Source organism: Terrapene carolina, unplaced genomic scaffold (genome assembly GCF_002925995.2).
Source record: "Terrapene carolina triunguis isolate 2854851 unplaced genomic scaffold, T_m_triunguis-2.0 Scaffold210, whole genome shotgun sequence".
In the NCBI taxonomy this organism is placed as follows: Eukaryota; Metazoa; Chordata; order Testudines; family Emydidae; genus Terrapene; species Terrapene triunguis.
The window spans coordinates 36,111,302-36,125,379 of NW_020664561.1; the positions used below are offsets into that span (position 1 = coordinate 36,111,302).

The 14,078-nt window shown below is 41.8% G+C and overlaps 1 protein-coding gene across 6 annotated transcripts in view; it reads left to right on the forward strand.

The window, feature by feature from the left end:
• The window catches only part of LOC112109871 (glomulin), a 42,201-nt gene that overhangs the window by 8,873 nt on the left and 19,250 nt on the right, over nucleotides 1-14,078 (forward strand). For 5 of the 6 annotated variants that reach the window (XM_024204579.3, XM_024204581.3, XM_024204580.3 and 2 more), the window contains 10 exons: nucleotides 976-1,084; nucleotides 4,011-4,257; nucleotides 4,801-4,903; nucleotides 7,815-8,002; nucleotides 8,520-8,573; nucleotides 9,590-9,620; nucleotides 9,944-10,033; nucleotides 11,850-11,891; nucleotides 11,984-12,057; nucleotides 12,391-12,475. In XM_024204579.3, the coding sequence (XP_024060347.1) occupies nucleotides 976-1,084; nucleotides 4,011-4,257; nucleotides 4,801-4,903; nucleotides 7,815-8,002; nucleotides 8,520-8,573; nucleotides 9,590-9,620; nucleotides 9,944-10,033; nucleotides 11,850-11,891; nucleotides 11,984-12,057; nucleotides 12,391-12,475 (1,023 nt within the window). The remainder of the gene's footprint in view (nucleotides 1-975; nucleotides 1,085-4,010; nucleotides 4,258-4,800; nucleotides 4,904-7,814; nucleotides 8,003-8,519; nucleotides 8,574-9,589; nucleotides 9,621-9,943; nucleotides 10,034-11,849; nucleotides 11,892-11,983; nucleotides 12,058-12,390; nucleotides 12,476-14,078) is intronic. The other variant, XM_024204583.3, reaches the window with a different exon arrangement.

A 14,078-nucleotide genomic window follows, 5' to 3' on the forward strand; every position in this document is an offset into this window, starting at 1 on the left:
GAGTGGGCAGCAGAGGGCACAGAGGCTGCAGGGCGAGTGGGCAGCAGGGGGCACAGAGGCTGCAGGGGCGGGGGCACAGAGGCTGCAGGGCGAGTGGGCAGCAGAGGGCACAGAGGCTGCAGGGCGAATGGGCAGCAGGGCAGGCAAGGGCATAGGGGCTGCGGGGTGAGTGGGGAGCAGGGAAGCACTTAGCAACCCCCAACCAAGATCAGAGCGGGAGGGAGGAGGGGGAATGCAGGGTGCTCAGAGGAGGGGGCAGAGTTGGGGCAGGGACTTTGGGGAAGGGGTTGGAATGGGGGCAGAGAAGGGGTGGGGTTGGGGCGGGGCCGGGGGTGGGGAAGGGGTGGAGTTGGGGCGGGGGCGGGGCCGGGGCCCCGTGGAGTGTCCTCTTTTTTAAATGTTTGAATATGGTAACCCTAATTAATCTAAATATCCTTACATGTAGCTTCATTCTAAATGCATGTTTTAAAGCAGAAGTTTTCAAACGGTGGGGCGTGCCCCCTTAGAGGGGTGCAAAGGAATGTTCGGGGGGGCTCAGGCCAGCCCCATGCCTGGAGGTTCGGAGCGGGAGCGCTGCCTCCATCCCCTGACTCCCCTCAGCAGGCCACCCAGTCAGTGTCGAAACCTTCATGCCCAGCACTAGCTCCATCCCCAGAGACCGAGGCACACTCCTTCCCACACCCTGAAACCCCGAGGAGGGAGGAGCAGTTATTGGGGGAGCACATACAAAAATTGTAACTCAAAGGGGGAACTCAGCTCAAAAATGTTGGACACTGCTATTTTAAAGAAAGCATGAGCTTTTTGTGGTTTTTAGGTTTTGGTTTTTTGTAACAATAATGTCCTGGATGTTTTGCATCTTCTGTCATTGCCATGCAAAAACTGTTACAGGTTGGAAGTATGTTTATTATTGTAAAGGTACTTAATGTATTGCTTTGGAGATAAACAACAGTACAATGGCTTGATCCTTTCTTGCAGCTATGTAATCCAAAGGAACTTTTATTGGGTTTACTTGAGCAGATTGAGCAGACATCTGGGGAACAGATATCCCATACTATTCTGCTCTTGCTTCAGCCTCTGCAGACAGGTAATGAGCACTTTCCTATCTGATTGTACACTTAAACAAAATCGCTTTCCTACTCCAGTTTAGTGCATTAGTTTATCTGCTGTTGAAAAAGATTTGGAACATTTCTCAGCTGATAATTTTATTACTTGTATTTAAAGTAGTGCTGTGCTGTAGAAGACCTAGCGTTCTAGGGGAGCACATGAAGTATAATTTCAGTACTTATTGAGACCTGTTTTAAGAGTGCCTGAGGACACAACAAATGGTTTAAAAGCAGAATATTTCAAATTGGCATCTGCTGAAATGCAATACTCAGCCATTGCTTGTACTAAAAATCTTTATACTTTCTGTGTGTTGCCATCCTCCTCCTCCTGAAACAGTCATCCGTATCTATGACTTTTATTCACTTGCCCTTTATAGGTATTGAAAGTTAACCAATTCCTGCATATCAATGAAAATCACAAACTGCATATTTGCTTAAAAAAATACCTGTGAGCTCAGAGGCCAGAATGTAACACCTCTCACCACTGGAAACATTAGCTGTGAATGCAGTTTTTCTAGTGGTGTAAAGCATTACATTTTAGCCTGCAGAAGTTAAAATATATCTGAACTTTTTTTTTATTCATTAGTTCTCTTTTCATTTCAGTTCTGATATATTATTAGTGGCTGCTATCCTGAGACCCACTAGAGCTTAAAATCAATGTTTCTTTCAAACGAATGTCCCCTGTAGATGCAGCATATACCAACAGAAGAAGTTTTTGTTCTGGTATGGGAATACTGCCTCCCTGAATGGCGTTAACTATGCCAACAGAACCACTCTTCTGGAGATTTTGTCAGCACAGCTTTGTCACTAGCATGTGTTTTTTTTTTTTTTTTTTTTCCACACCCCTGACCAATATAGTTATACTGGTATAAGTTTTTAAGTGTAGACCAGGGGTCGGCAACCTTTCAGAAGTGGTGTGCCGAGTCTTCATTTATTCACTTTAATTTAAGATTTCACGTGCCGGTAATACATTTTAATGTTTTTTAGACGGTCTCTCTCTATAAGTCTATATATAATATAACTAAACTACTGTTGTATGTAAAGTAAACAAAGTTTTCAAAATGTTTAAAAAGCTTCATTTAAAATTAAATTAAAATGCTGATCTTAAGCCGCTGGCCTGCTCAGCCCGCTGCCAGCCTGGGGTTCCGTTCACCTAGGCCGGCAGCGGGCTGAGCAGGGCCTGCAGCCGGAACCCCAGCTGGCAAGGGGCCGGCAGCCGGGACCCCAGACCGGCAGCGGGCTGAGCGGGGCCGGGGGCCGGGACCCCAGACCGGCAGCGGGCCGAGCGGCTTCAGCCCGCTGCTGGTCTGGGGTTCCGTCCGCTGGCTCCTGCCAGCCAGGGTCCCGGCTGCCCGCCCCGCTCAGCCCACTGCCGGTCTGGGGTTCTGGCTGCCGGCTCCTTGCCAGCTGGGGTCCCAGTCGCTGGCCCCGCTCAGCCCACTGCCAACCTGGTGCTCAGGGTGGGAATGTGGGGGGTGCAAAAGTCAGGGCATGGGGTGTGGGGGGGCTGGGTATGTGTGGGGAGTGCAGGAGTCAGGGATGGGGTCGTGGGGGGGCATACAGGGGGCTGGGGTGCAAGGGGGGTGCAGGGGTCAGGGCAGAGGACTGGGGGGGTGGGCTGGGATCAGGGGGGTACTCCCAGCCCCCTGAGCGGTTCACGGCAGGGGGCTGGAAGGATAGGCCCCGCTCCTACCCTCCTTTCCCCTGCCTCTTCTCCGCCTCCTTACCGGTCTGAGCAGTGAGGGTGCTGGGGCTGCTCTTCTCCCCTCCCTCGCAAGGGCCATTGGCGGCAGTGAGGGAGAGAAGGCGGGGCTCGACGCAGCACGCTGGGGGAAGAGGCGGGGGAGGGGGAAGCTTGGCTGCCGGCGGAGCCTGCCGTACAGCAGCAGCCGGCAGGACCAAGCTTGCTTCTGCCCTCTTCCCCTGCCAGAGAGAGCGGTAGGCGGGGGATGGAGAAGAGCGGGCTGGGTCGGGCAGGATTTTTAATGGCACGCTGCTGCCTGCCAAAATCCGGCTCAGCCCGCTGCCGGGGTTCAGCAGCGGGCTGAGCGGCACCCCAGCAGGCAGCAGCGTGCCATTAAAAATCGGCTCACGTACCGTCTTTGGCACACGTGCCATAGGTTGCCGACCCCTGGTGTAGACCAAGCCTAACTTTAGTGGTTCGCGAGATACAGGCCGCTAAAATTATGTTGGAATTTAAGGGGAACGTTTTGATAATTAGAACGATGTCTTCTGTTAAGAGTTATGGACTGTGGACCAGTGTCGCCAAGTGCAGCTGAAATGAGAGAGGAGTCTGTAAAGGAGCTAGTTGCGGCACATTGATTTTGGGGCCGGTGCTACACTGGCTCTGGCATAGATTAGAACAGTCCTAGTGTGGTGCAAAAGGGCCAGATTTCAGCAGACATTTGGTATAGTCTCTTGTTCTGCCATGGTTAGAAACACTTCGGTAGTACAGATGTTTTCAGGGCCAGGAAGGGTTTGCCCCTTTGGGCCAGTGATATAAGAGAGAAATTTTCAATATTTACCTCCACTTTACAGAGGCAGGATTTGTTGTATATTAAAATGCATGGGATGCTGTTGTGATATTTCTTTGCAATACTCAACCCTGTGGTGCTGGTAGTTATAACATCCCAAAACTAACAGGTGCAGAATCCTGGTGTCTCTGCACTTGTTCATAGTATTGCAGGTTTGTTTGTTTGTTTTTAAACCAAAGGCTGTTCAATACAATTACTTAACTCAGTACAGTTCTTATTCTTTGCTTTTTCTCAAACACTGAATCTACTATGGCAGGAAAAAGCTTTTGTGTTATAAACCAGAAGAAATTAAGATGTTCCACCTCTCTAACATCATTTGTGGGGGAAAATAGTAGATAACTAGATGTTTAACAACACTTTCTTTTTATTTCAGTTCTATTGAAACTTCATAGCAAGAAGTCATACTCAGTGGGTTTATCTTTGTCTACCATTTTAAATCAACTCTCTCTCCTGCCTGTACCTTACACAAAAGAAGAAATACGAGAAGATAAACTTGGCCTCTGCCAGTGTTGCAATGCAATAGTGGATTTTGCTAAACCTTTTGTGGATGAAGTTGTTAAAAATATGGAAACCTCAACAGAAAATGATGACGAAGAGCTCAAAGAAGAATTGCTAAAATTGTGGGTATCTTATTTCTGCTTAAAATGCTTGTGTAATGAAATAAAATGAGCAATCAAAATTTCATGCACCAGCGGTGAATACACTGTTGATATTTTATAGTTTATCAAATAAACTGTTTAATGTGTTTTTTTTTTTTTTTAAAAACAAACCCTTCCATATTTGTGAACTATGAAAGGAAGGGCAACGCTCATTCCCCTCCTGGCTGGCAGGTGGTAGAAGAGTACCTGTATAAGGGGTGGGAAGCCCAGTCAAAGGCCCCTACTCCTTCCTTGCATTTACACCAGGATGAGGGACATGCCTCTTTGGAGGCATCAGGATCCAAGCAGTGCCCCCAGCCATGAGAGTATAGGGATGAAAAACAGGAAGCAGAGCCAGTCCCTGAGTTTGGAGACTCCCCCTTGGATCCATCATGAGCAACAGCAGGGGCAAGGGGCATGACAGTTTCAGACCCCCTGGAGACAATGTCATTATATTCTGTATTGGTGGTTTTGGTAGTGTTTTTGTTAAAAGGTTCTAATTATTGTTACCTTCTTTTCTTTCAGTTGTTTGAAAAGCTTGAAATACCCCTTATTAATAGCACAGCTTGATCAGCTGCAAGAAGACATTGAAGAAGATCCCTTAAGGCATTTTGCAGCTGAAATTCTAGTAAGTGCAGTTAAAATGAATTATAGTGACTTGCAAAATCAGTCATTACAATTCAGTATTCACTATAATCAGTCAGAGAAATCAGTTGGCTTCCTGATTTGGTTAGTAAGATGGTTTATGGGATTCTGTAAGATAGTGCTGATGAAGGTAAAGTCTTGGAACAATATCAGATCCTTAGGGTCAACAAAACTTGGCTTTGAAAGTAAAAAAATCTGTGAATGTCTCGGTCCCAAGGGTGGGGGCTTGGATACACTCAGTCAAGCACGCCAGGTGCATAAGTATAACCAGTTTTATTGCCAAAGTATAATAAGCCTCCCCGCCTTTACGCATTACTAAATACATGCTTTCCAGCAAGCAAGCAAGAATCAATGCTTACGCCCCTTCTGCTACGGACAGTCCTGGACCCTCCTACCTTGTCCTTGAGGGCTCGTAGCAGGCGCTGCTCCAGCGTGGGGAATTCCTGGGCACCCACAAGGCCGGGGTCCGCAGGTGAGATTGTTCGTCTAAAGCAATTCTCATAGTTCGTCTAAAGCAATTCTCATAATCATCACCTCCTTCTAAGGGGGGGGCATATTCACCCACAAGCAGGCTCTGGCAGGAAACACTGCTGTTTTCTATTCCCATACTTCACAGTCTCAGGCCTTCCTTATCTCTTCACTTGTTTATCCAGCCAAGTGGCTGAAAGCCAGCTCCGCTGGTCAAAGCCAGTTCACTACTAGCTCCTTCCAAACCATTCTGTAACATCAGCCCAAGGCAACTTGCGTCAGCCCCAACAGAATGTTATGCAATAAATGTTTGGACCAAATTCAGCCCTCATGGTACATCTCTTTGGGCTGCTGCTCTCTGAATTATCAGCAGTGTCTGCTCTTATGCAGCTGGCCCCATCCCCATAGATGTGCAAATCTATCAGGGCTTTTAAAAGGAGATAATGAGGTGAGGTCCCTACATGACCAAAACTAATACAATTCTGTGTTTGGCTTTTTAAAAGAACCAAGTTTGCCCCTCTACTTATTGTAGCCCTTTCCTTTTTATAATAATTGATGTCATTGGGTTGGGTTGCACTTTAAAAATCTAAGTGGATCATATTTTGGATAAAGTGAAGAATATTTTCTATTCAGGACACCCACTTAAGCACAAACCTAACGTTAAACATATGCTTCAGTCCCAAAGACTTCAGTTGTTCTTAAACGCATGCATAAGTGATGTCTTGAATTGGGGCCTATGACCTAGAGCCCTGCAGTGGGCCCAAGATCCCACGGGTTCCGCAGGACCCTCTGCTGTAATAGTGGGAGCAGATGAGAGTGGGTATTGCGGGGTGACAGGAGTGGAATTAAAAATAGTCCCGCACAGGGCTCTACTATGAACTGAAATTTCAGGAAGCTAATCTACACGGTAAATAATTGCAGTACCAGCTTATTAGATGACACAACCAGTGTCCCCAACCCTGATTAGGAGAGAGTGCCCTTTGTGTAGGTCCTAGATAACTGAGTCTTAATGGACTATTTGCTGTTAACTGTGCAAATGTATTCAATTGTCTATGAAATTTTAGCTAAAAAACTATTCAGTTATTGTACGCTTGTCCCCTATCTCAATAATAGCTGTGCAAAAAGCAAAGTCAGGTTTTGGGCATTAGACTTCAGTTCTTTTGGCAACAGCTGCTGGTATAGGAAGGGCTTGTAACATTGCCTCATGTGTTGAATCCCTGCTTCATGTGTTGAACCTCTACTTCATTTGTTGCAAAGTGTGTAATGAATGAGGCAGGGGATTTTAGGAAAAGAAAGGACAGTCTCATGGTTAAGACAGTTGAATGCTGCCTTGGAGAATTGGATTTTGTCACTGCTTCTGCTCAGAGTTTTTCCATGATACTGGGGACCCAACTCTCCACTTTTGTACAGGTAGCATGTTCCTCATTTGGTAGCATGTTCCTCATTTTCAGGGTACCCAATTTGAGCCCATGGGATCTGATTTGCAGAACTGCTGAACACTCACAGCTGCAGTTGAACTCAATGGGAGCTGTGCTTTGAACATATGACATACTATATAATGACAATACTATGAAAAAATCAGGTCTTAGATGTCTCAAAGTGAGCACCCAAAATAGTGGATATTTTTGACCTTACTTTCCATGTCTCAGTACCAATGTGTAAAATGGGGTTAATGCTCGCTCACCTCAAAGAGGTGTTGTGAAAATTGTTTGTGAAGCACTCAGATATTGTGGCAATAAGCCCAATAAAAAAAGCCCATAAGGAAATTAATAACTGTGTCTTCAGAGCAGGGTTTGAATACTGTGTAGCAAATAAGGTCTGGGATTGAACTTTGAACAATGAAGAGAAAACAAAATACTGCATAGCTGGTCATTATGTGAGCATCATCCATTCTGTGCACTAAAGATGAGGCAAAGGTTTGTGGAAAAAAGAGTTTGTGATCATGTAATTAAATACTGTATCATAGTGTATACACACATGGTGGCCAAATCAAGATTGCACAGGCAATATTATTTCAGGCATTTCCTAACCTTTGAGAGCTTCACTTTGCCACCTTAATAATTTCCTTAAATGTAGTTTTGGTGTACACATACACCTCTACCCCGATATAACACGAATTCGGATATAACACGGTAAAGCAGCGGTCCGGGGGGGCAGGGCTGCGCACTCCGGTGGGTTAAACCAAGTTCGATATAATGCGGTTTCACCTATAACTCAGTAAGATTTTTTGGCTCCCGAGGACAGCGTTATATCAAGGTAGAGGTGTAATTACAAAAAATATTTTCAGGAATGATTGTATATATGGTAGGCAGAGATTTTACTATATACCATTTAAAATGTGAATCCTAATTTAAAACTTTATATCTGTATTTCCTTTTATAAAGCAGCTATATGTAGTTGACTTTTTTTTTCTTTTTAATAAACAGGGCATTTTATTGGATATAAAAGAATTGTTACCAACATTGTTTTCACACCGTGGAAACAGAAATCAGAACTGGGATAATCCGGATTTTTTGGATGTAGATAGAAAGCATTCTGCAGATTCTTTGGCATGTCTGTCATATCTGGTGTTTGTTCAGTATTTTGGTATTGATTGTTTTCCAATGGTCTTTAGGTAAGAGCTATTTTCCATCCATTTATTATTAGTGGCTGATTTGTTGAGGTTCTTTAAAGGCATTTTCAGGAGCAGAAGAAAACCTTTTAATATTAATCACTAATTATTTTGTAAGCCTTTGTGTTGCATTAGCATTCATTTCAGGGCAACTGTCATGTAATAAATGGTATGTGTGCAGAGGTGTTTTCTCTTTTAGGCCCCAAGTCTGCAGATACTTGTGTGTGCTTAATTTTAGACACAAGTTGTCTCACAGAAGGAGCCAGGGGACTATTTATATGTTTAAAATTAAGCATGTAAGTGTTTGCAGGATTGGGACCTAGTGTGGGAGTGTTGCGGGGGGGACGACAATCTATTTAGCACACATCTATTTCAAAGGTATCCATTTAGCCTAAAATTACTCTTAATTTTATGAAATAGTTACTATTCCTATATATAGTGCCACAGAGCTTATTTTTATATCAACATGTAGGCTGTGTGGTCTATGGAATTGTATTTATAAATAACTTTTCTGTTTTAGTCCATCATATCTTCTGCAGTGCAACATGACACACATTGAGGTCCTATTGGAAAGGTAAGATCATACAAAATTTGGAGTTTCAAATACTGGATTTGTTTCTTGCTTGTCCGTCTTAATTGTCCGACAGTTGCTTTCTCATCTGTGGTAGTAATTTATGAAAGCAAACTTTGAATTCAGAATTCAAATTGTGGGGAAAACTCTTTTGAAGCTGAGTGTTAATATGGCACAACTCAGCACAAGATGATGCCCCTTCCCTCCAAAGAGTTGTAAAAAGTTGTCCTAAACACAATACTTTTATGTGGTATGCTCTTACATTTTTGAATATGTTTTACAGTATTCATTTCACAACTGTGTTTTATTTATTTATGGAAACCCAAACTAAGAACATTTTAAACATTCCAATTTTCTGAATTTGAATATTTAGTAGTACTTCTGTAACTAAATTACACAGTGGAGAATGAAGTGAGGTTGCCGTGGAAATATTTGACTGTATCCTATGATAGTATGCTATCTTCATCTGTATTGTGGCCCTCAATAAATAGAACACCAGACCTACTCAAATGTTGTAGTCATTTGCCCCATTATTGTCTGTAGTCTACAAAGATTAAGTCCAAGTACTACTCTACAAGCATGAGTGTTTCATAGGTTATCACCACTCCATTGTGCCTTGCTACAACTTGGCCTAAACTTTTCAGCCTCTTTAGATTAGGATTCACTCTCTTCCACTCATGTTTGGAAAAAGTTTGCAGAGTTCTGCAGTTGGGAAAGTACCATTTTCTTCCTTTTAATACCAGGGCGTCTCAGGGACTTGAGATCTTGCCTTTGAACACTCATAAATATAGAATGGAAATATCAGCTCTTGATCTCAAAAGGAGTCAAATCTACAAACTCTTCTGCTCAATATAGTTAAATAATTCAGTTGAAGGAATGACGACAGGAAGCAGAATAGGAACTGTTAGTAGCTGAGCTCATTTTTAGATAGATCCTGTACTACTTAGTTAATCTTAAACATCAACAAAACGTTTTTGAATTCATACTTTGAAACTGATAATTGTCTTAATTTCTTGTAGGACAGAAGAATCTGTGTTAACTAAAGGACTTGTAAGTTGTTTTTTTTTTTTTTTAAATCAAATATTGTATATTCTTTGTAATCTATGTTATGGTACAATCTTAATTTCCCTTGTCTGTAAAAGATGAGGGTAATATTGCATACTATAATTTTAGTTATTGAGGCTTAATCAGATAAGCCCCAGTCCTGAAAGCATGTTACATATTTGTTTAAGATTTACTCGTATGCATAAAGTTAAATACATGCATAAACATTTGCAGGATTGTGGCCTTAGTTTGTGAAGTCATTTGAGGATTAAAGTACTGTACAAGTGCAAAGTTACGTTGTCTTTAAAATTATTTTTTATTGCTTGTAGGACCTGCTTGGAAACTGTTTATTGAGAATGAGTGATGATAGCCTTCATCATCAGTATTTGGAATTCAAAGGCTTCATTACAGCACCTCAGGTATTAGGATGCAATGTAAACAAGTATTTTTACTTAAAGTGCCATGTCATGTTTAGAATCATAGAATATCAGGGTTGGTAGGGATCTCAGGAGGTCATTTAGTCCAACCCCCTGCTCAAAGCAGGACCAATCCCCAGACAGATTTTTGCCCCAGATCTCTAACTGGATTGAGCTCACAACCCTGGGTTTAGCTGGCCAATGCTCAAACCACTAAGCTATCTAGTTGTTCCCTAGGTGATTTGAGAGAGAAGAACTTAGAGAATAAAAGGATTGCCTCACTCAGAAACTTAATTGTTTTTGAAACCGTACAGTGTCTTGCTATTAAGAATTGTTAACTGGAACAGGGAGCCTGCAATGGTTACCCACCTGGGAAGCAAACTTTATCACCCCCTTTCTTTCACCACTGAACAGCATCCCCATATCCCATCCAGTGGCAATAGTGGTGGGCAGGATGAGCCCCAGAGATTGGATTCAGGTGCAACATGTGACTCTCATGTCCCTGTCCCTTTCCTCTCCCCTACACACATTATGCAGCATGAGGACGCAGGCTGGGGAAGAGGAAGGGAAAAGAAGAGTTAAGCAACAACTTTCACCCACCAAAGGGGGAAAAAAAGAGGGCGTATGAAACACTGCCTCATCTGTTCTCCCCCCTCCACACTCCCAACAAAAGGGGTCTCCTCTAGCTTAGTCAAAGTCTCATCCCAGCTAGAAGGGTGAACATTGTTAATGCAAATATGCAGTGCCATTTTTATATATAAAATTTTGGTGATGAATTCAGATTTCTGCATTTTAATTTGCTATAAGTTTGTGAAGGATTGGAAGCAAGACAGGTACCCTTGTGTCTGGAATTGTTTGATGCCTTCCTATGTAGTGAAGCTTTTTAAACATTTAACTTGAAGTTTTTTTAAAATTTAAAAAACAATTTTATGCCAGAGGAGTGCAAGAAGGCCATTCCACCAGTTCGCTACCCTCTAAATAAAATATGTATTCCCTTCAGTGTTAAACCAAAGACCCATAGTTCAATAGATCCACTTAATTTCAAATATGTCACTCTTAAATTAAAATGATCCATGGGTAGTTTAAATACAACCATAAGTACCATTTCTTAAGTCTTCTCTCTTGTGAAACAATCTCAATTGTCACTCTTCTCATAAATAAGAACCTAAGTCCCATTGGTTGCATTTTTACCTACATCATATTCTACAAATACATATTAAAATATAACTAAAATTACACCATATTTAGTCTAACCAAAGTGAGAGCACACAATATTAGAGGTTATATTTGTGTTGAGAGAAATCAATATTCTGTTGTCCTCCTTCACATTTGTTGCACACTGGACTGAGAATTTCAGCATCAGGTCTATTAATACATGCATGCTTTCTCCACCAACCATAGCAGTTAATTCAATGACATTTAAACTATTGTTTCTTTGCAAATGCATCACCTTATACTTTTTAAATTTCATACTCTGCTTCTAAGCCTAATCTATCAAGAATATTTTCAGAATAGTTCATCCATGAAGTCTTGACCACTTGCTCTATTTTAGTATCCATGGTAAATTTAGTGATCTTTATATAGCTTTGTATAAATCAATACTAGATATCAGTCCATTCCCATTATAAAGCTCTGTCTGATTCTACTCCTTACCAACATCCACTAAGAATGTGGACACAAGAACAAATGGATATAAACTGGTCATCAGCAAGTTTAGGCTTGTAATTAGACGAAGGTTTCTAACCATCAGAGGAGTGAAGTTCTGGAACAGCCTTCCAAGGGGAGCAACCAAACTTTATGTACTTTTTTCCAACTGCAGGGTTTGGTGAAAGTGATGACCCTTTGTCCTATAGAGCATTTGGTACGTAATTTAATTATTCCGGGGGTTACAAATGCTAAATTTGTTTTATTTTAATTAAATGCAAATGTCTTCATAGAATCTTTTTCTTTTAGCGAAAGAAGAGTTTGAAGATATTGCAGTTATATATAGACAAGTTTGATGCAGAGGGAAAATACACTTTGTTCAGGTATGCATCCTGCATAAAATGCAGAGAAACAGGTCTTGATGCAATTTAATTGCCTAGTAATTCAGTCAGAAATCATGGTAACTGCATAGGAGCTCACATAGGAGCTACCATGTTAATTTCATGATGATGGCAATTGATTTTAGTTTTCATGTTACTAAAAAACAAGACACTGAAGCCAGCCCTTTTGTGAACTCCAAAGATTAGGGGTGAAATTCTGGCCCCCTTGAAGTAAGGGGGCAAAACCTATTTATTTCTATAAGGCCAGAATTTCATTTAGATTTTTCAACGAAATATAATGCAAAGATACTGTCTTTCTCTATTTTACTTTTAAAGGTGTTTATTGAAGACAAGCAACCACGCTGGCGTAGAAGGCTATGTTATTCAAAATATCAAAAATCAGATTGATTTATCATTAAAGGTGAGAATATTATAAGTTCCTACTTTAAAAAGTGCTTTCAAAATCATTTTTAAAGAATTCATATAGTTTAGGTTCCACATTATTTATATATTACATGTGAAAATACTGTGTTAAAAGGAGAGTTGAGTGCTTGAGCTTGCATATTTAAAGTTAAGAAATGCAAGAGTTAGTTGCCTGTGCAACCTTAATTTGTCCTCCTTAGGGTTATGCATTATGATACAGTCTATAATTACACAACTACATAGTATTTTGTTTACGGGGTGAAGTCTGACTTTCTTTGTAGTGGCTGCTCCAAAACAGGAGCGCATTAGAGTTTTTCAAAGAAGAGGTTACCAGATTTTTTTTTTTTTTAAACATGGGCAAAACGTATTTTTCCCTAGCTGTCTTCCTGGAAGCTGCTGAACTGCTTCAGTTGAAATTAAAAAAAGGAAATACCCAGCCTGGAACTATTTTAGCCCAAATGGTTAAAGTTTGGCAAAGTTATATAAGTATCTGAAAACAAGGTCTGATAATGGGAGGTGTTGGGCAATCTTAGCAGGTGATGCTACCACTACAATGATAGTATGCACACCCAGCTTTCTAAAGATCACTCTTCTGGCCCTGATTTAGGAAAACACTTCCGTACATGCTTACATCCCATTGACATTGTTGTCCTGACTCAGGATGCCTTCCTGAATTGGGGCTTTGTTGGTAGATATCCTTCTAATTTTACTTGTGTGTGGTGTTAATGTCCACCAGAACTTCTCTCTGTCCTACACACATGCTGTGACAGGACACTTCATTATAGCGTCACAGCAGTAGTAAGATAATGTATGATTGAGATGACAGTTTCATTCCAAGCTATTCTCCTAAAATTACCTTTTGTGCAGCAGTTTCTCATGCTTAGTCTCAAACGTATGTTATTTTCCTTACTGATATTGGGATATCATCACATAGTTCTTTATCCAAAGGACAGAGAAAAGATGCTCTTTTGGTTGAGATACTGGACTGGGCTCAGGGGATCTGGGTTTAGTTCCTGACTCTGCCACAGACTTCTTGTGGTATCTTGTGCAAGTTGCTTAGGCCAAAGTTTTCCAGTGAAGGTGCCTAAACTAAAAATGGCCTGATTTTTTCAAAGGTGCGGATGACCTGCTGTTCCCATTTACTTCAGTGGGATTTGTTGGTGCTTGGCACTTCTGAGATAGACCACTATTAGCTTTGTGTCTAAATATAGGTTTAGGAACCTATCTTTAGGCACCCAGGTTTGAAAACTTTTGTTTTGCTTTCTATGCCTCTGTTTCCCATCTGTAAAATGGTGATAATACTTTTGTACCTCGCCCAGATGTTGGGAGAAAATGTTCATTAATGTTGTGAAGTACTTGCATTCTGCATTGCTGGTGGGAGCCATACAAGTACTGAAAGATCCCTCCCATCAACTATTCCCACCCTTGCATTACTCACCTACCTTAAGAGGGCATGAAGAATTCTAGAAGGTCTGGTGGCCTCTGTTGGGGCCCCAGTGCCTGTAATTACTACTGTTATGCTTCTGGTGCATAACATTTAAATTAAGTGTGGTTTGACTATGCATAGTCAAACTCACTGGCACATTCGCCTCCCCCCCCCC